Source organism: Jaculus jaculus, chromosome 9 (assembly GCF_020740685.1).
Source record: "Jaculus jaculus isolate mJacJac1 chromosome 9, mJacJac1.mat.Y.cur, whole genome shotgun sequence".
NCBI lineage: Eukaryota > Metazoa > Chordata > Mammalia > Rodentia > Dipodidae > Jaculus > Jaculus jaculus.
In genome coordinates, this window is record NC_059110.1 from 115,117,561 (window position 1) to 115,135,094 (window position 17,534).

At 45.4% G+C, this 17,534-nt stretch overlaps 1 protein-coding gene across 1 annotated transcript; it reads left to right on the forward strand.

Moving 5' to 3' along the window:
* Positions 1–1,125: 1,125 nt before the first annotated feature.
* On the forward strand, positions 1,126–16,341 carry G6pc1 (glucose-6-phosphatase catalytic subunit 1). The gene is made up of 5 exons (XM_004655334.2): positions 1,126–1,450; positions 6,868–6,977; positions 9,363–9,468; positions 12,015–12,130; positions 15,363–16,341. The coding sequence occupies exons 1-5, from the start codon at positions 1,221–1,223 to the stop codon at positions 15,872–15,874; spliced, it is 1,074 nt and encodes a 357-aa protein (XP_004655391.2). The 5' UTR covers positions 1,126–1,220; the 3' UTR covers positions 15,875–16,341.
* The last annotated feature ends 1,193 nt before the right edge of the window (positions 16,342–17,534 follow it).

Sequence of the window (17,534 nt, forward strand, 5' to 3'; positions counted from 1 at the left end):
GAAGTTCATTTGCAGTGGCTAGAGACCCTGGTACACCTGTGTTCTCTTTCCTTCTCTCCCTCTCTTTCTCATAAATAAATAAATAAAATATTTTTAATATCATTTATTTATTTTACTAAATAAATTATATTAATTAAATAAAATATATGAACAATATTTATTTATTTTATTAGTTCATTTACTTATTTAAGAGAGAGACAGAAAGAGCCTGAGAGAGAGAGAATGGGCACGCCAGGACCTCCAGCCACTGCAAACGGAACTCCAGACACATGCGCCACCTTGTGTATCTGGCTTATGTGGGTCCTGGGGAATCAAACCTGGGTCCTTTGTCTTTGCAGGCAGATGCCTTAACCACTAAGCAATCCCTCCAGCCCCAAATAAAATATTTTTTGTTGTTTTTGTTGTTGTTGTTGTTTTCTGAGGTAGGGTCTCACTCTAGCCCAGGCTGACCAGGAATTCACTATGTAGTCTCAGGGTGGCCTCATACTCACTGTGATCCTCCTACCTCTTCCTCCCAAGTGCTGGCATTAAAGGCATGTGTCACCACGCCCGGCTAGATAAATTTTTTTTTTTTAAGTTTACTTTCTGGCCCTAAGACAGATGGAGCCAATGCTGAGGTGTCAGTTGACCTCCCAAACCAGAGGTAGACTCCAGCCAGACCCCAGTGAAGCTGAGGACGGACCAACGTGGTCACACTGCCCAGAGTAACAGAACCTATGGCTACATATTTTCAATTAGTAACTTCACACTTCAATAGCTTGCACAGCGAGACGTTTCTTTGTCCTCAAATAAGTGCAGCTACAGACTTAGAAAAGCATACACCCTTGCAGAAATCATGATGAAATTAGACTCTGCCCTGTATTTCTGCCCTGGATTCAAGGACCAGGAGGGCAGCCCCTTGCACTGTCAAGCACCATGCCCAGGTTAATAATTGGCCCTGCCAATGGGCGATCAGGCTGTTTTTGTGTGCCTGTTTTGCTATTTTACGTAAATCACCCTGAACATGTTTGCATCAACCTAGTGGTGATGCACCTTTGATCAATAGATTTTAGACAAAAGTGGTTTTTGGGTCCAAAGATCAGGGCTGGGTTGGCCTACAGACTGGATACGGGGCATATAAAACAGGGCAAGACGCAGATGGGTAGCAGAGCAATCACCACCGAGCTCAAGTAACCACGCGGGCTCTGCTGACAGCTTCCTAAGGTGCCAGGGGCGGGAGGATGGAGGAAGGAATGAACGCTCTCCACGACTTTGGGATCCAATCAACTCGCTACCTCCAAGTGAATTATCGAGACTCCCAGGACTGGTTCATCTTGGTGTCTCAGGTCGCTGACCTCAGGAATGCCTTCTTCGTCCTCTTCCCCATCTGGTTTCACATTCAAGAAACGGTGGGCATCAGACTCCTCTGGGTGGCTGTGGTTGGAGACTGGCTCAACCTCGTGTTTAAGTGGTAAGAGCCACACAGAGGGGGATGGGCAGGGAAGAGGCTTTCTGAAATGACAGGCCTTCCCATAGGATGCAGGCTATGCTCTTCAAGAAGCTGCGGGCAGCCTTCCCTTCCCTTGGGAGTCTGCATAGAGAAGGAAAATAGTGAGCCAGGCAGGGTGGTGCACACCTTTAATGCCAGCGCTCAGGAGGCAGAGGTTGGAGGATCACCATGAGTTCAAAGCCACCCTGAGAGTACAGAGTGAATTCCAGGTCAGCCTGGGCTAGAGTGAGACCCTACCTTGAAAACACAAACAAGCAAAGAAACAAAGAGAGAGAGAGAGAGAGAAGGAAGATAGTGAGAATATTATCAGTAAACTGGAAACACGTGGGAGCCTATTGACAGCAACTGAAGGGGTGGAAATATAGCTTCGTGAAAAGTCTGAGTGACAGAGTTTCAGCAAAGGCTGGTGAGATAGCTCAGTGAATAAAGTGCCCACGTTGCAAGCGTGAGGACCTGAGTTCAGCCTCTAGGACCCAGGTAAGTGCCAGGTGTGGTAGCACACACCTGTAATCTCCGTGCTGGGGAGGCGGGGACAGGCAGCTCAAAGGCCAGCAAGCCCAGCCTAACAGGTGAGCTAAGGCCAATGAACGGTCCTGTCTCAAAGGAACAGACAATGAGGAGGTGGACGGAGTTCCCAATGAGAAACTGGAGATTGTTTCTGGCCTCCACATGCACACGTAAAGGTGCACACCCACCCACACACAAGCATGCGCCCAGTATATGTGAATATGCACACATACACACACAAATATATATAATATAAATATTATATATATATGGAGAGAGAGAGAGCATGGGTGCCCCAGGGCCTCTGGCAAGCTCAAACAAACTCTCCACACACATGGGCCACCTTGTGCATCTGACTTTACATAGGTACTGAGGAACCAAACTTTGGTCCTTTGGCTTTGCAAGCAAACACCTTAAGTGCTAAACCATCTCTCCAGCCATATATATATATATATATATATATATATACACATACATATCTATATACATATCTATATATAATATATATACATATATATATATATACATCTCTCCAGCCATATATATATATATATATATATATATATATATATATATATATATGTATTGGTTTTTCGAGGTAGGGTCTCACTCTAGCCCAGCATGACATGGAATATACTATGTAGTCTCAGGGTGGCCTTGAACTCGCGGCAGGCAATCTTACTACCTCTGCCTCCTTAGTACTGGGATTAAAGGTGTGCCCCACCATGCTCTGCCTCCAATAAATAGTTTTAAAACATTTATTTACATATTCATTTGAGAGAGAATAGACATACTAGGACCTCTAGCTAGCTACTGCAAATGAACTCCGGACACATGTGCCACTTTAGGCATCACTTTAGGTAGGTACTAGGGAATCAAACCCAGGCTATCAGGCTTTGTAAGCAAGTGCCTTTAACCACTGAGCCACCTCTGCAGCCTCACAAACATTTAAAAACTGAAAGAAGCAGCAGAACAAAAACTGTAAAGGTAGAGGTATGAAAGGAAACAAGACTGATGGAAAAAGACAATAAATGGTTCAGGAAGCTTTTCTGTTGGGTGGCAAAAAGTAATTAAGCCCTTGCTTGGCCCCTACTAACTACATGACCTTGGCAAGTTATATCAGCTCTCTGAGCTTCTATCTTATAATCTATTCAGTAGTCTTCAGGACTTTAATAATGAACATTTATTAAGTGTCAGTATGTGGCAGATTATGTGTACATGTGCATGCATGTGTGTGTTTTGCTAGGGACTAAACCCAGGGGTTTTTACAGGTTTTTAAAATATATTTTATTCATTTACTTGAGAGAGAGAGGGAGAGAATGGGCGCGCCAGGGCCTCCAGCCACTGCAAACAAACTCCAGATGTGTGCGCCCCCTTGTGCATCTGGCTAATGTGGGCCCTGGGGAATCGAACTGGGATCCTACAGCTTTGCAGGTAAATGCCTTAACTGCTAAGCCATCTCTCCAGCCCAAAACCCAGGCTTTTTCACATGCTAGGAAAGCGTTCTGCCACTGAGTAGCATCCGCAGGCCCAGGCCATGTGCTTTTCTGTGAGGAAGCCACACCTGCGTCACAGGCCAAACCAGCAAGGCACTGAGCTTAATGGTGAGACCCACAGAGAGCCAGGGTAGAAACCCTGGCAGGTCCGGAGGTAACTGTGAGGAGCCGTGCTACATCCAGACTGGGGACGGGCCAGCACCCTGACTTTTCACACTTGCCAGTTTCCTTATGTAAATATTCCCATTGTGAACCTTCCAAGGTATTGATGGTTCTGGCTTGTAAAAATCTGGAGCCTGGCTGGAGAGATGGCTCAATGGTTAATGCACTTGTCTGAGAAGACTAAGGACCCAGGTTTGATTCCCCAGATCCCACATAAGCCAGAAACACATGGTGGCATATGTTTGCAGTGGCTGAAGGCCCTGGTGCACCCATTCTTTCTCACTCTCTCTCTCTCTCCCTGCCTAATTACAAAAAAAAAAAAAAAAACTTTGAGTATGGGTTGGGGAGATAGCTCAATGGTTTGAAGGGTCTTGCTTGTAAACTCTGCCAGCCTGGGGTTCAATTCTCCAGTACCCAGGTAAAGCCAGATATACAAAGTGGCACATGCATCTGGAGATTACAATGGAAAGTGACTATGGTGGACACGCTCTCCTTTCTCTCTCTTTCTCTCCTTCTGTTTTCTTTTTGGCTTTTCAAGGTAGAGTCTCACTCTAACCCAGGCTGACCTGGAATTCACTATGCAATCTCAGGGTGGCCTCAAACTCATGACAGTCCTCCTATCTCTGCCTCCCGAGTGCTAGGTTTGGAGACATATGCCACCACACCTGGCTCTTTTCTTTTTTGAGACAGAATTTCAACATGTATCCCAGAGGAAGGGATTAGAGGCATGTACCATCACACCCCGATCCAGGTGATTCTCTTCTTTTATATTGAGATTTGGTCTCGCATAGCCCAGGCTGGCTTTGAATTTGCTATGTGGCTGAGGATAGCCTTGACCGCCTAATCCTCCTCCTTCTGTCTGCCAAGTGGTGGAATTTCAGGTGTGCATCGCCCTGCCTGGCTCCCAGGTGACTTTTTGTTTTTAAAGTAGTGTCTTGGTCTGGAGAGATGGCTTAGCGGTTAAGCTCTTGCCTGTGAAGCCTAAGGACCCCGGTTTGAGGCTCAATTCCCCAGGACCCACGTTAGCCAGATGCACAAGGGGGCACATGCTTCTAGAGTTCGTTTGCAGTGGCTGGAAGCCCTGGCATGCCCATTCTCTCTCTCTCTCTCTCTCTCTCTCTCTCTCTCTCTCGCTCTCGCTCTCGCTCTTAAATAAATAAAAATAAATAAATAAAGTAGTGTCTTGCTCTAGCCCAACCTGGCCTCGAATTCACTACGGTGTCTCAAGATGGCCTCAAACTCACGGCAATCCTCCTGCCTCTGCCTCCTGAGTGCTGGGGTTAAAGGTGTGTCACCACTCCCAGCCCAGGTGATTCTTAAGACCTCGCCTAACTCTGATATTCTTTGATCATACAAAATAGAAGTAAGAGGTTAGGAAAAAGTTGTTACAAGGCTACATAGCCACAGGTGTACTGATGAAATTCCTGAAAACTGTTGTGTGGTGACGCGTGCCTGTTTGAAAATAAATAATGGGAAAAAGGCTATTCTAAACACCAAAACTCATGAAATAATTGTGGATTCTGTGTTGGTAGATGTCAAAGTTAGTGACTTCTCTAATTTTGACTTTTTAAAGGAAATTTTGAGCCGGGAGTTGGGGCGCACGCCTTTAATCCCTTTAATCCCAGGGAGGCAGAGGTAGGAGTATCACCATGAGTTCGAGGCCACCCTGAGACTACATTGTGAATTTCAGGTCAGCCTGGGCTAGAGTGAGACTGTACCTCAAAAAAAAAAAAAAAAACTTAAGTAAAAGAAATTTTATTTATTTGAGAGAGAGAGAATGGGCGCAGCAGGGCCTCTAGTCACTGCAAACTCCAGATGCATGTGCCACCATATGCATCTTGCTTACATGGGTTCTGGGGAATCAAACCTGGGTCCTTAAACTTTGCAGTCAAGTACCTTAACTGCTAAGCCATCTCTCCCGCAAAAAAAAAAAAAAGTTTTAGGGCTAGAGAGATGGCTTAGCAGTTAAGGCGCTTGCCTGTGAGGCCTAAGGACCTAGGTTCAATTCTCCAGGTCCTATGTAAACCAGATGCAAATGGTAGTGCATGCATCTGGGCTTTGCAGTGGCTAGAGGTCCTGGTGCGCCCATTCTCTCTCTCTCTCCCTCTTTTTGTCTCTAATATATATATAAGTAAATAAAAATAAATCAGAAAAAAAAATTTTTAAAGAAACGGAAAAAAAATTTGCAGTTACAAACTGAAGTTCCACATAATTCCCTCAGGGCAAATTCTTCTAAGGGTTAAAAAAACACCAAAAAGTCACATCATTAACATTAATGTGGATTTGCGGATCTTGGGTTTATTTTTTATTTATTTTTAATTTGTTTTTCAAGGTAGGGTTTCACTCTAGCTCAGGCTGACCTGGAATTCACTATGTAGTCTCAGGCTGGCCTTGAACTCACGGCGATCCTCATACCCTTGCCTCAAGTGCTGGGATTAAAGGCGTGCGCCACTATGCCCTGCTATTTTTAATATTTTTAAACAAAGAATCAAGGTTTATTTAATTTATAGTTCTTCCCTCTTTTTTTTTTTTTTTTGTTTTTGTTTTTCGAGGTAGGGTCTCACTCTGGTCCAAGCTGACCCAGAATTAACTCTGTAGTCTCAGGGTGGCCTCGAACTCTCAAATTCTCAGCTATCCTCCTACCTCCGCCTCCGGAGTGCTGGGATTAAAGGCGTGCGATGCCACGCCCAGCTAGCCGTCTTTTATTTTGATGTCATCATCTTTGCCTCCTATTATGAGGGTCTTGTGTAGGTAGTGCCAGGCGCTGTGAGGTCATCCATATCCAGGCCAATGTGTGTCTGGAAGAGTACATTGTAAGGAGCCCTACCCTTCCTTTGACTCTTACATTCTTTCCACCCCCTCTTCCGCAATGAATCCTGAGTCTTGGAAGGTGTGATAGAGATGTTTCCGTGCTGAGCACTCCTCTGTCACTTCTTCTCAGCACTATGGTGCCTTTTGAGTCATCCCAGAGGTCATCTGAAAAGAGAAGCTTCTCTAACCAAAAGTGACAGTAATGTTAATATATGGGTATGAACATTAGGAAAAGTGCTATGTCATACAAAGTATAGCTTCAGGCCTCTCCCCATTCATGCACCTCCCCCACACTCCTAGAGGCAACACACAGATCTGGAGCTTTTTTCTCTTCTTGACTGTGCGGGCCTCACCCAAAAACCATGCGCTCAGTAACCCTGACCCTGGCTCTGCCTTCCGCAGGATTCTCTTTGGACAGCGCCCCTACTGGTGGGTCCTGGACACGGACTACTACAGCAACACCTCTAGGCCTCTGATAAAGCAGTTCCCGCTCACCTGTGAGACTGGACCAGGTGAGTCCCCCGCCCTTACAGACGCTGAGACAGGGTGCCCTGGTTCTTCATAGACACTAAGTTCCAATGTGAATGAGGCTGGCCTTGAAGGGGCATGAGGAGAGCCATGGCTTCATTCTTTGGTCACAACGTTCAATTTGGTACAACTTTGTTTTTGTTGTTGTTGTTGTTTGTTTGTTTGTTTTTTGTTGTTGTTGTTTCCTGAGGTAGGGTCTCACAATAGCTCAGGCTGACCTGGAATTCACTATGTAGTCTCAGGCTGGCCTCAAACTCTCGACGATCCTCCTACCTCTACCACCTGAGTGCTGGGATTAAAGGCATGTGCCATCATGCCTGGCTCCTTTTTAAAAAAATTATTTATTTATTTATTTGAGCAAGTGACAAAGAGAGAGAGAATGGGCATGCCAGGACCTCCAGCCACTGCATATGAGCTCCAGATGCATGTGCCCCCTTGTGCATCTGGCTTACATGGGTCCTGGGGAATCAAACCTGGGTCCTTTAGCTTTGCAGGTAAACACCTTAGCCACTAAACCATCTCTCCAGCAAACCCCCCGCTTTTTTTTTAGAATTTTTGAGGCAGGGTCTCACTCTAGCCCAGGCTGACCTTGAACTCACAGAGATCCTCCTATCCCTGTTTCCTGAGTTGTTGGAATTAAAGGTATGTGCCACCACACCTCGTTTATTTTCCTTTTTTCTTTTCCTTTTTGTTTTTGTGACCCAGTGGTTTCATTAGGGTTGTTTATAGGAACATGGCCATGACGCTTTCTCCAGCAAAGGGGTAAGTGGGAGAAGTGTGAGGCCCTGCCGGCCCCTCCCAGAAGCTAGGCCCAGCGAGCATATCCCAACCCCCCACCACCCTGAGATGACCATCCCATCTTTATTAGTTACATTTTTGCATTTTGTTATTCTTATTATAGGAATTAGGTCAGATGATGTATTTAGTTTGCAATGTGTAATAGGAGTATTCCACCTGGCCCTCCTGGCTGGTTTCAGTCCTTCTAGCATCTCTTCCTCAGAGACCCTTCCCTGGATTCATACGAGGAAACATCCCAATGGCTCTCAGAGACCACTGGTTCATTCCAGCTGTTATTTATGAAACACCTGTTCCAGGCACCAGGGATAAAAATACCTTTGTTTCTGTACAAAACAAAGACCCCTGGTCTCACAGAACTAGAAGTTAAAGGAGGAATGGGGCTGCAGAGATGACTTAGCAGTTAAGGTACTTGCCTGTGAAGCCTGAGGACCCAGGTTTGATGCCCCAGTACCCATATAAGCCAGATGCATAAGGTGGCATATGCATCTGGAATTTATTTTCAGTGGCTAGAGGCCCTGGCGTGCCCATTCACTCTCTCTCAAATAAATAATTTTTTTTATAAAGAGGACTGCAGTACACAAAAATCATAAGAAATTAGCAAAGTATATGAGGTAGCAGAAGGTAATTTACATGCAAAAAAGCAAGAGAGGGTCTGGAGAGCTGGCTTAGTAGTTAAGGTTCTTGCCAGCAAAATCAAAAGGACCCAGTTTCAATTCCCCAGTACCCACATAAGCCAGATGCACAAGGTGGGCACTGGGGAATAAAACTTGGGCCGTCAGACTTTGCAAGCAAGCGCCTTAACTGCTGAGCCATCTCTCTTGCCCTTTAAGGGTTTATTTGGGCTTAGGGTTAAAGGGAATGCAGTCAGCCATGGTGGGGAAGGCACAGCCGCAGGAGATGAAACAGTTGGTCACATTCAGTCCACAGTCATGAAACAGAAAACAATGACTGTCCGCACTCAGCCAGTCAGCTCGCTTTCTCCTTGTGATACAGCCCAGTACCCCCAGCCCATGGAATGGAGCAGCCTGTAGTCAGCATGGGTCTTTCCAGCTCAATTAACCTAGCCTAGGAAATCCCTCACAGACAAGCCCAGGGGTTTGTGTCCACTGTGATTCTAAATCCTGTCAAGTCAACAAGGTTGATTATTACAGCTGGCGTGCTTAGAGGAGAGCAATGAAGCCAGCGTGGCCAGAGCAGAGGAAGTAAGGGCAGGTAGCAGAGAAGCGTCGGCGGGTAGGCACACCCAGCATGCTGGTTCCTGTGTAATCTCCAGAGTGCATATGACTACAAGAGCAGTGGCTTTCTCTGGCTTCCTGACCGCTGTACTCTCAGAGCCTTTCACAATACTCGGCACATAGCAGAAATTCAAATCGTCTGTGTTATATAAATACATTGGGGATAATTGAATGTAAGATGGGTGAATAGGTGGATGGGCGAAAGGGATGGTGAATGAATGGATGGATGGATGGGTGGGTGGGTGGGTGGATGGATGGGTAAATGGGTAGATGATGTTCCCTAACAGCTTCTCACCTTTTCCACCTTTAGTCCATTAAGCTCTTCTTCCCTTTCAGGAAGTCCTTCGGGCCATGCCATGGGCACAGCAGGTGTATACTATGTGATGGTCACATCTGCCCTCTTTATCTTTCGGGGAAAGAAAAAGCCAACATATGGATTCCGGTAAGAAGAACTCACCAGTGGGGTGTGTGGTGGAGGGCAGGAGGTGGCTCTGTCTGTAGTTGACACACCAGTTGCTCTTCCTCTTGTTCTCACCTCACCAGCTGGCACTGATAAGTGGCACTTCTGCTATAGGTTAAGAGAGTCACAGATTGTTAGGACTAGAAAGGACGAACTATGCAACCCTTATTTCAGACAAGGAAATGAGGCCTCCCACCAAGAAGGAGCATCTGAAAATTAGGTAGTGAGATACTGGCAGGGATTAGAGAAAATTCCACTATGTCATTCATTTGCTTATGTTTGTGGTGCTGAGGTTTAAACCCAAGGCCTTATGCATGCTGGGTAAGTACTCTATTATTGAGTTATAATCCTAGCATTAAAAAAAAAATTCTGAGGGCTAGAAAAATTGCTTAGAGTTTAAGGCACTTGTTGCAAAGTCAAAGGATGCAGGTTGAATTCCCTAGGGTCCGTATAAGCCAGATACACAAGGTGGCACATGCATCTGGAGTTCATTTGCAGTGGCTGGAGGCCCTGGCATGCCTATTCTCTCCCTCTCTCTCTTTCTCTGTCTCTCTCTGTCTCTCTCTCTCTCTCTCTGTGTGTGTGTGTGTGTGTGTGTGTGTATATATATATATATATATATATATATATATATATATATATATCTTTCTCATTCTCAAATAAATATATATTTTTTAAATTCTGAGCCAAGGCTGGAGGAATGGCTTAGCAGTTAAAGCATTTGCCTGCAAAGCCAAAGGACCCAGGTTCGATTCCCCAGGACCCACATTAGCCAGCTGCACAAAGGAGTACACACATCTGGAGTTTGTTTGCAGTGGCTGGAGGCTGTGGCACACCCATTCTCCCCCTTCCTTTTCTCTGTCAAATAAATAAAAATAAAATATTTTTTTAAAATTCTGAGCCATGGGCTGGAGAGATGGTTTAGTGGTTAAGCATTTGCCTGTGAAGCCTAAGGACCCCGGTTCAAGGCTCCATTCCCCAGGACCTACATTAGCCAGATGCACAAGGGGGCGCACACGTTTGGAGTTCGTTTGCAGTGGCTGGAAGCCCTGGTGCACCCATTCTCTCTGTCTCTCTCTCTCTCTCTCTCTCTCTCTCTCTCTCTCTCTCTCTCTGTCACTCTCAAATAAATAAATAAAAATGAACAAAAAAAATTTAAAAAGAGTTATAAAAAAATTCTAAAAAAGAAAATTCTGAGCCAGACATAGTAGCTCATGCCTTTAATCCTACCACTCCAGAGACTATGGTAAAAGGATCACAGTAAATTTGAGGCCAGCCTGGGACTACAGAGTGAGTTGTAGGTCAATCTGCGCTAGAGTGAGACTTTGCATCGAAAAAACAAACAAAAATTCCATTTCTAGCCAGGCATGGTTGCACACGTCTTTAATCCCAGCACTCAGGAAGCAGAGGTAGGAGGATCACTGTAAGCTTAAGGCCACCCTGAGACTACATAATGAATTCCAGAACAACCTGGGCTAACTCAAAACAAAACAAAAGATTATTTCTAAAGTAGTCATGTTATTTTAACCATGCAAGCTAAAGTAAACAGAGATAAGATATTGCTACTGTAGGAAGCTAAGAATGGAGTTAAGGCCTTAGTGTTTGAACAGATCAAACTGGAGGCTAAAATTCATACAAGCAAGCAAGGCATGGTAGTACATGCCTATGATCCCAGCACTTGGAAAGAGGAGGCAGGAGGATCAAGTTCAAGGTCATCCTCAACTATATGGTGAGTTTGAAGCTAGCCTGGACTACATGAAACCTTGTCTCAAGAAAAAAAAATCACATCAGGAAGAATTTCCCACATAGCTTCTTTGAGCAGAGGCTGAAGTTTAAACAAAATAAAATAAACTGGGCCTGGTGGCGCACGCCTTTAATCCCATCACTTGGGAGGCAGGGGTAGGAAGATCACTGTGAGCTCAAGGCCTCCCTGAGAATACAGTGTGAATTCCAGGTCAGCCTGAGCTACAGTGAAACTGTACCTTGAAAACCCAAAATAAATAAATAAATAAATATTAAACAAAATAAGCCAGGTGTGGTGATGCACGCCTTTAATCCCAGCACTCAGGAGGCAGAGGTAGGAGGATAGCCTTGAGTTTGAGACCACCCTGAGACTCCATAGTGAATTCCAGGTCAGCCTGGGCTAAAGTGAGACCCCACCTTGAAAAACCAAAAACAAACAAACAAACAAAAATTAAACAAAATAGGGATGGAGAGATGGCTTAGTGGTTAAGGCACTTGCCTGCAAAGCCTAACAACCTGGGTTCAATTCCCAAGTACCCATATAAAGCCAGATAAACAAAGTGGTGCATGCATCTGGAGTTCGTGTGTAGTGGTCGGAGGCCCTGGCATGCCCGTTCTCTCTGTCTGTCTTGCTCCTCTCTCTCTCCCTCTGCTTGCACACAAAGGCATAAGTGAAAATTTAAAGTAAAATGAGTGGCTCAGTTTGTCCTCCATCCCCATGAGGGCTGTCCCTCTGCTAAAGGTCCCGCACCCGGGTCCTGTCACGGCTGTCTCTTCCCTTGCAGGTGCTTGCGCGTCGGCCTGTGGTTGGGGTACGGGGCCGTGCAGCTGACCGTCTGTCTGTCACGGATCTACCTTGCTGCTCACTTTCCCCACCAAGTCGTCGCTGGAGTCTTGTCAGGTATCAGCTACTCCGACTCCTCCCTACTTCTTCCTGATCAGTACAACACCCCAGCCATGTTCCACGTGTCATTAGTGCTGTTAGCATTTGAGTATTTTGAAAGTCAAAGGAAGGGAAGTCTAAATCTATCCAATTATAAAGCTGTACCAGGAAAGTTCAGTATATCAAATTAACTCACCCCGTCGAACCTGACTGAAATCTCAAGGTTTTTGTATTCTTTTTTTTTTTTTTTTCCTGGTTTTTGAAGTAGGGTTTCACTCTAGCCCTGGCTGACCTGGAATTCACTATGTAGTCTCAGGGTGGCCTCGAACTCTCAGCAATCCTCCTACCTCTGCCTCCCTAGTGCTGGGATTAAAGGCATGGGCCACCATGCCCGGCCCGGGAATGACTTTTATTGAAATATAATCACTTGCAGACCTAATAGGTATCCACAGTTCATCTCTTTTAGTGTGAGTTTGTGTATCTGCAGTTTCTGAGACCCAGAAAAGAAAAGGGGCTGAGGAGGTGCTCGCTCTACAAGCCTGATGACCAGGACCCACGTAAAGTGGGATGCGTTCATTCCAGTGTGCCTGTGACAAGATGGGAGGCAGAGATAGGAGAAACCCTGGAAGTTCTCAGGCTAGCTAGTTTGGCATACATAGTGGCAAACAAAAAGAGACCCTGCAGCTGGAAAGATGGCTTAGTGGTTAAGGCACTTGCCTGCAAAGCCTGAAGACCCAGGTTTGATTCTCCGGTACCCACATAAGCCAGATGCACAAGGGTGGCACATATGTCTGGAGTTCCTTTGCAGTGGCTAGAGCCTTGGCATGCCTATTCTCTCTCTCCCTCTATCTTTCTCCCTCTCTCTCAAATAAGAGATAATAACAAAGCTGGTTGTGGTGGTGCACACCTTTAATCCTAGCAGTTGGGAGGCAGAGATAGGAGGATCACCATGAGTTCAAGGCCACCCTGGGGACTACACAGTGAATTCCAGGTCAGCCTGAGCTACAGTGAGACCCTACCTCGAAAAATTTTTTAAAAAAATTTTTTTAAGACATAATAAAAAAAGAGACCCTGCCACAAAAACAAGGTGGAAGGCAGGGACTGATACCCAAGGTTGTTCTCTGTTCTACACACACACACACACACACACACACACACACACACGAGAAGCCAGGTGTGGTGGCATATGTCTATAATCCCAACACTCAGGAGGTTGAGATAGGAAAATCACCAGCAGTTCAGAGCAGCCTGAACTTCAGAGTGAGTTCCAGGTCAGCCTGGGCTAGAATGAAACCCTGCCTCAAAAAAAAAAAAAAGAAAGAAAGAAAGAAAGAAAGAAAGAAAGAAAGAAAGAAAGAAAGAAAGAAAGAAGAGAAGAGAAGAGAAGAGAAGAGAAGAGAAGAGAAGAGAAGAGAAGAAAAGAAAAGAAAAGAAAAGAAAAGAAAAGAAAAGAAAAGAAAAGAAAAGAAAAGAAAAAGAAAGAAGAGAAAAGATTTGGGTTAAGCATAAGGAAGAATTTGGGGGGCTGGAGAGATGGCTCAGTAGAGAAAATGCTTCCCTCACAAGCATGAGGACCTGAGTTCCAACCCCTAGAACCCACAAATCATACTGCTTATCCTGGCATGTGCCTGTGATCCCAGTACAGGAATCCTTGGGACTTACCAGCTGCTAGTTTAAGCCAATCAGCAAGCTCTAGGTTCACCAAGAGACTGAAAGAATAAAAGTAATAAAAGTGGGAGGGATTGAGGAAGACACCCAACATCCACGTCTGGCCTCATACATATGCACACTCACGTATAACCACACACATATGAACATGGATGTGCATGTGCACACACACCCCACACATAAGCAAAAACAAATATTTTAAAAAGAATTTCTAGGGCTGGAGAGATGGCTTAGTGGCTAAGGCATTTGCCTGCAGAGCCAAAGGACCCAGGTTTGATTCCCCAGGACCCATGTTAGCCAGATGCACAAGGTGGCGCATACATCTGGAGTTCATTTACAGTGGCTGGAGGCCCTGGCGTGCCCATTCTCTCTCTCTCTTTCAAATAAATAAATAAGTAAATATATTTTTTAAAAAATAACAATTTCTGGGCTGGAGGGCTGGCTTATCAGTTAAGGCATTTGCCTGCAAAGCCAAAGGACCCAAGTTTGATTCTCCAGGACCCATGTTAGCCAGATGCACTAGGGGGCACACACATCTGGAGTTCGTTTATAGTGCTTGGAGGTCCTGGCGCACCCATTCTCTCTCCTTCTCCCTCCTTCTCTCTGTCAAATAAATAAATATATATATAAAAGAATTTCTGGCCGGGCGTGGTGGCGCACGCCTTTAATCCCAGCACTTGGGAGGCAGAGGTAGGAGGATTGCCATGAGTTCAAGGCCACCCTGAGATGACAGAGTTAATTCCAGGTCAGCCTGGACCAGAGTGAGACCCTACCTCAAAAAACCAAAAAAAAAAAAAAAAAAAAAAAAAAGAATTTCTGGACACTGTGTTACAGCCCTCAAAGTAATTGTGGAATGTTTGTTTGTTTAATTTTTTTTGTTTATTTTTATTTATTTATTTATTTATTTGAGAGCTACAGACAGAGAGAAAGAGGCAGAGAGAGAGAGACAGAATGGGCATGCCAGGGCCACCAGCCACTGCAAACGAGCTCCAGATGCATGTGCCCCCTTGTGCGTCTAGCTAACGTGGGTCCTGGGGAATCGAGCCTTGAACTGAGGTCCTTAGGCTTCACAGGCAAGCACTTAGCTGCTAAGCCACCTCTCCAGTCCTGTTTGTTTTTTGGAGGTAGGGTCTTGCTCTAAAAAGTTAGATGCAGGGAGTGGGGCACATACATCTGGACTTCATTTGCAGCAGCTAGAGGCCCTGCCTTCTCTCTCTGCTTGCAAATAAATAAATAAAAACACCTTTTAGAGAAACTAAAGTGGGGTTGTGAAGGGGGTGAGCTTTCCACGCCTGAAGGTATATATTCAAATAGAAACAGGAACCAGCTCCCCAATGGGAAACTTCAGTGTGATGGGAGGATGGATGTGATTAGACTCTTCCGTCTAAGAGAGACTGCACTGAGGACTTGCTGGAGTCACAGGTAGAAATAAACCAGCAACCCTCCATTTGGGTGTCTGATTTAATTTCACAACAGCGGGATGGATGGCATGTCTCCCACTGCTCCGAGTCCACCTGTCTGTCGTGGAGGTGAAGGTCCAGCATCCGTTCTGTCCCTCACAGTCCTTTTCTCTTCTGTGCAGGTATTGCTGTGGCCGAAACCTTCAGCCACATCCAGGGCATTTATCATGCCAGCCTCAAGAAATATTTCCTCATCACCTGCTTCCTGCTTGGCTTCGCCCTTGGATTTTACCTGTTGCTAAAGGGGTTGGGGGTGGACCTCCTGTGGACTTTGGAGAAAGCCAAGAGATGGTGTGAGCGGCCAGAATGGGTCCACATTGACACCACACCCTTTGCCAGCCTCTTCAAGAACCTGGGAACGCTCCTGGGGCTGGGGCTGGCTGTCAACTCCAGCATGTACCGGGACAGCTGCAAGGGAAGGCTTGGCAAGTGGCTCCCATTCCGCCTGTGTAGCATCGTGGCGTCTCTCGTCTTCCTGCACCTCTTTGACTCTCTGAAGCCCCCATCCCAAAGGGAGCTGATCTTCTATGCCTTGTCTTTCTGCAAGAGTGCGGCTGTGCCCTTCGCATCAGCCAGTCTCATCCCCTACTGCCTTGCCCAAGTCCTGGGCCAGACGCACAAGAAGTCCTTGTAAGGCATGTGGAATGTGCAATATTTAAAGTCCGTGACTATACAAAGGACTGGGGGAAAATAAGGTGTTTTGCAGCCCATTCTGAGGCCAGAGGTGCTAACATCAGCTCAGGTGACCCTCTCCCCCTTGGGCAATCCTAACTGTATGGAATGATGTTTTTTTCTGAAAAGGTAACAAGGCCATTTGTGAAAGCCTTGACTGTTAGAAATTGAGTCATTCTCAATTTTTCTCTGAAGACCTACTTACCCATGCTCTGTCAGATAGGTGAGAGTGAGATTTCCAGGTAGGGAAGCTCAAAAGCCCGGGCCAGAGATCCCAGCTGAGAATTTGGACCTGTGCTCATCCCTGCCAGGAAAAGGAGAAAGGCAAAGTGGACTGGACAGGGAGAAAATGGATCAAGGAGCTCTTGCAAACGAGATGCCAACTTATTGAAGTTGTATTTGAATATTTAAATATAGCATTAGTTTTTAGTTTTTTTTCTTAATTTTTAATTTTTTATTTTAGAGAGAGAGAGAGAGAGAATTGGCATGCCAGGGCCTCAGCCACTGCAATCAAACGTCAGATGCTTGTGCCACCTAGTGGGCATGTGTGGCCTTGCACTTGCCTCACCTTTGTCTGGTTTACGTGGGATCTGGAGAGTCGAACCTGGGTCCTTAGGCTGCGCAGGCAAACACCTTGACCACTAAGCCATCTCTCCAGCCCAAATATAACACTTTTGATAACGGTGGACCAAAAAAGTATAATGAACGGGTGATAATTCTGCTTCTGGCATTTCTCTATTACACGTAAGTGGACATGACTTCTGAATTATGGCAGTGACTGTGCTATGCTTCTAGGCCAGGCATAGCTGACTTCTGTTATTGCATCACATCTGCTTCCTTCTTAGCCCACCTCGCTTTCCATAGGATTTTCTTCTGGCTCCACAGTCACTGTGCTGGACCCTCAGATGCACCCCCTGAGGGCCTTTGGTGCTTTTGAATGTTTTCATAAAGCTCTGAAATCTTGGCAAAATGGCAAAAAGAGGGCCAGAATTCCTCTGAAGGTCACTCCGATGTTACTTTTTTTTTTTTTTTTTTTTTGGTTTTTCGAGATAGGGTCTCACTCTGGTCCAGGCTGACCTGTAACTCACTATGTAGTCTCAGGGTGGCCTCGAACTCACAGCAATCCTCCTACCTCTGCCTCCCAAGTGCTGGGATTAAAGGCGTGTGCCACCACGCCTGGCTCCAATGTTACTTTTGATTCCTGGAGGGAAAATATGACTCCTTTCTTTGTCCTGAGCCAACCAAGAATGAATTTTTAGGAAAACAAAAAAGCCAACTCCTCCATGCCTTTTCTCCAGTTCCAACTGATTTACAGAATATGTCTTGAAAACAAAATGCTGAAGCCTATTTATTTGTGATTCTTTGTTTTTGCTACTTATTCTATAGAATGGCATATATTATCATACTCAAGCATCCTGCTCCTAACATCTTTGCAAAGAAAACTATAAATGTGAAGTACTTTATTAAAATAACATTTTATTTAAGAATGAAGTCTTCCTAATTACTATATTTTAGATGCAATATGAACTGAAGCTTCCAATTTTTTTTTTTCCAAGGTAGGACCTCACTGTAGCCCAGGCTGACCTGGAATTCACTTTGTAGTCCCAGACTGGCTTTGAACT

Coding starts and splice junctions, on each gene's coding strand:
- G6pc1 (XM_004655334.2), top strand. CDS start 1,221: ATGGAGGAAGGAATGAACGCTCTCCACGACTTTGGGATCCAATCAACT. Junction 1,451..6,867: donor CTCAACCTCGTGTTTAAGTG/GTAAGAGCCACA, acceptor TGCCTTCCGCAG/GATTCTCTTTGGACAGCGCC. Junction 9,469..12,014: donor AAGCCAACATATGGATTCCG/GTAAGAAGAACT, acceptor CTTCCCTTGCAG/GTGCTTGCGCGTCGGCCTGT.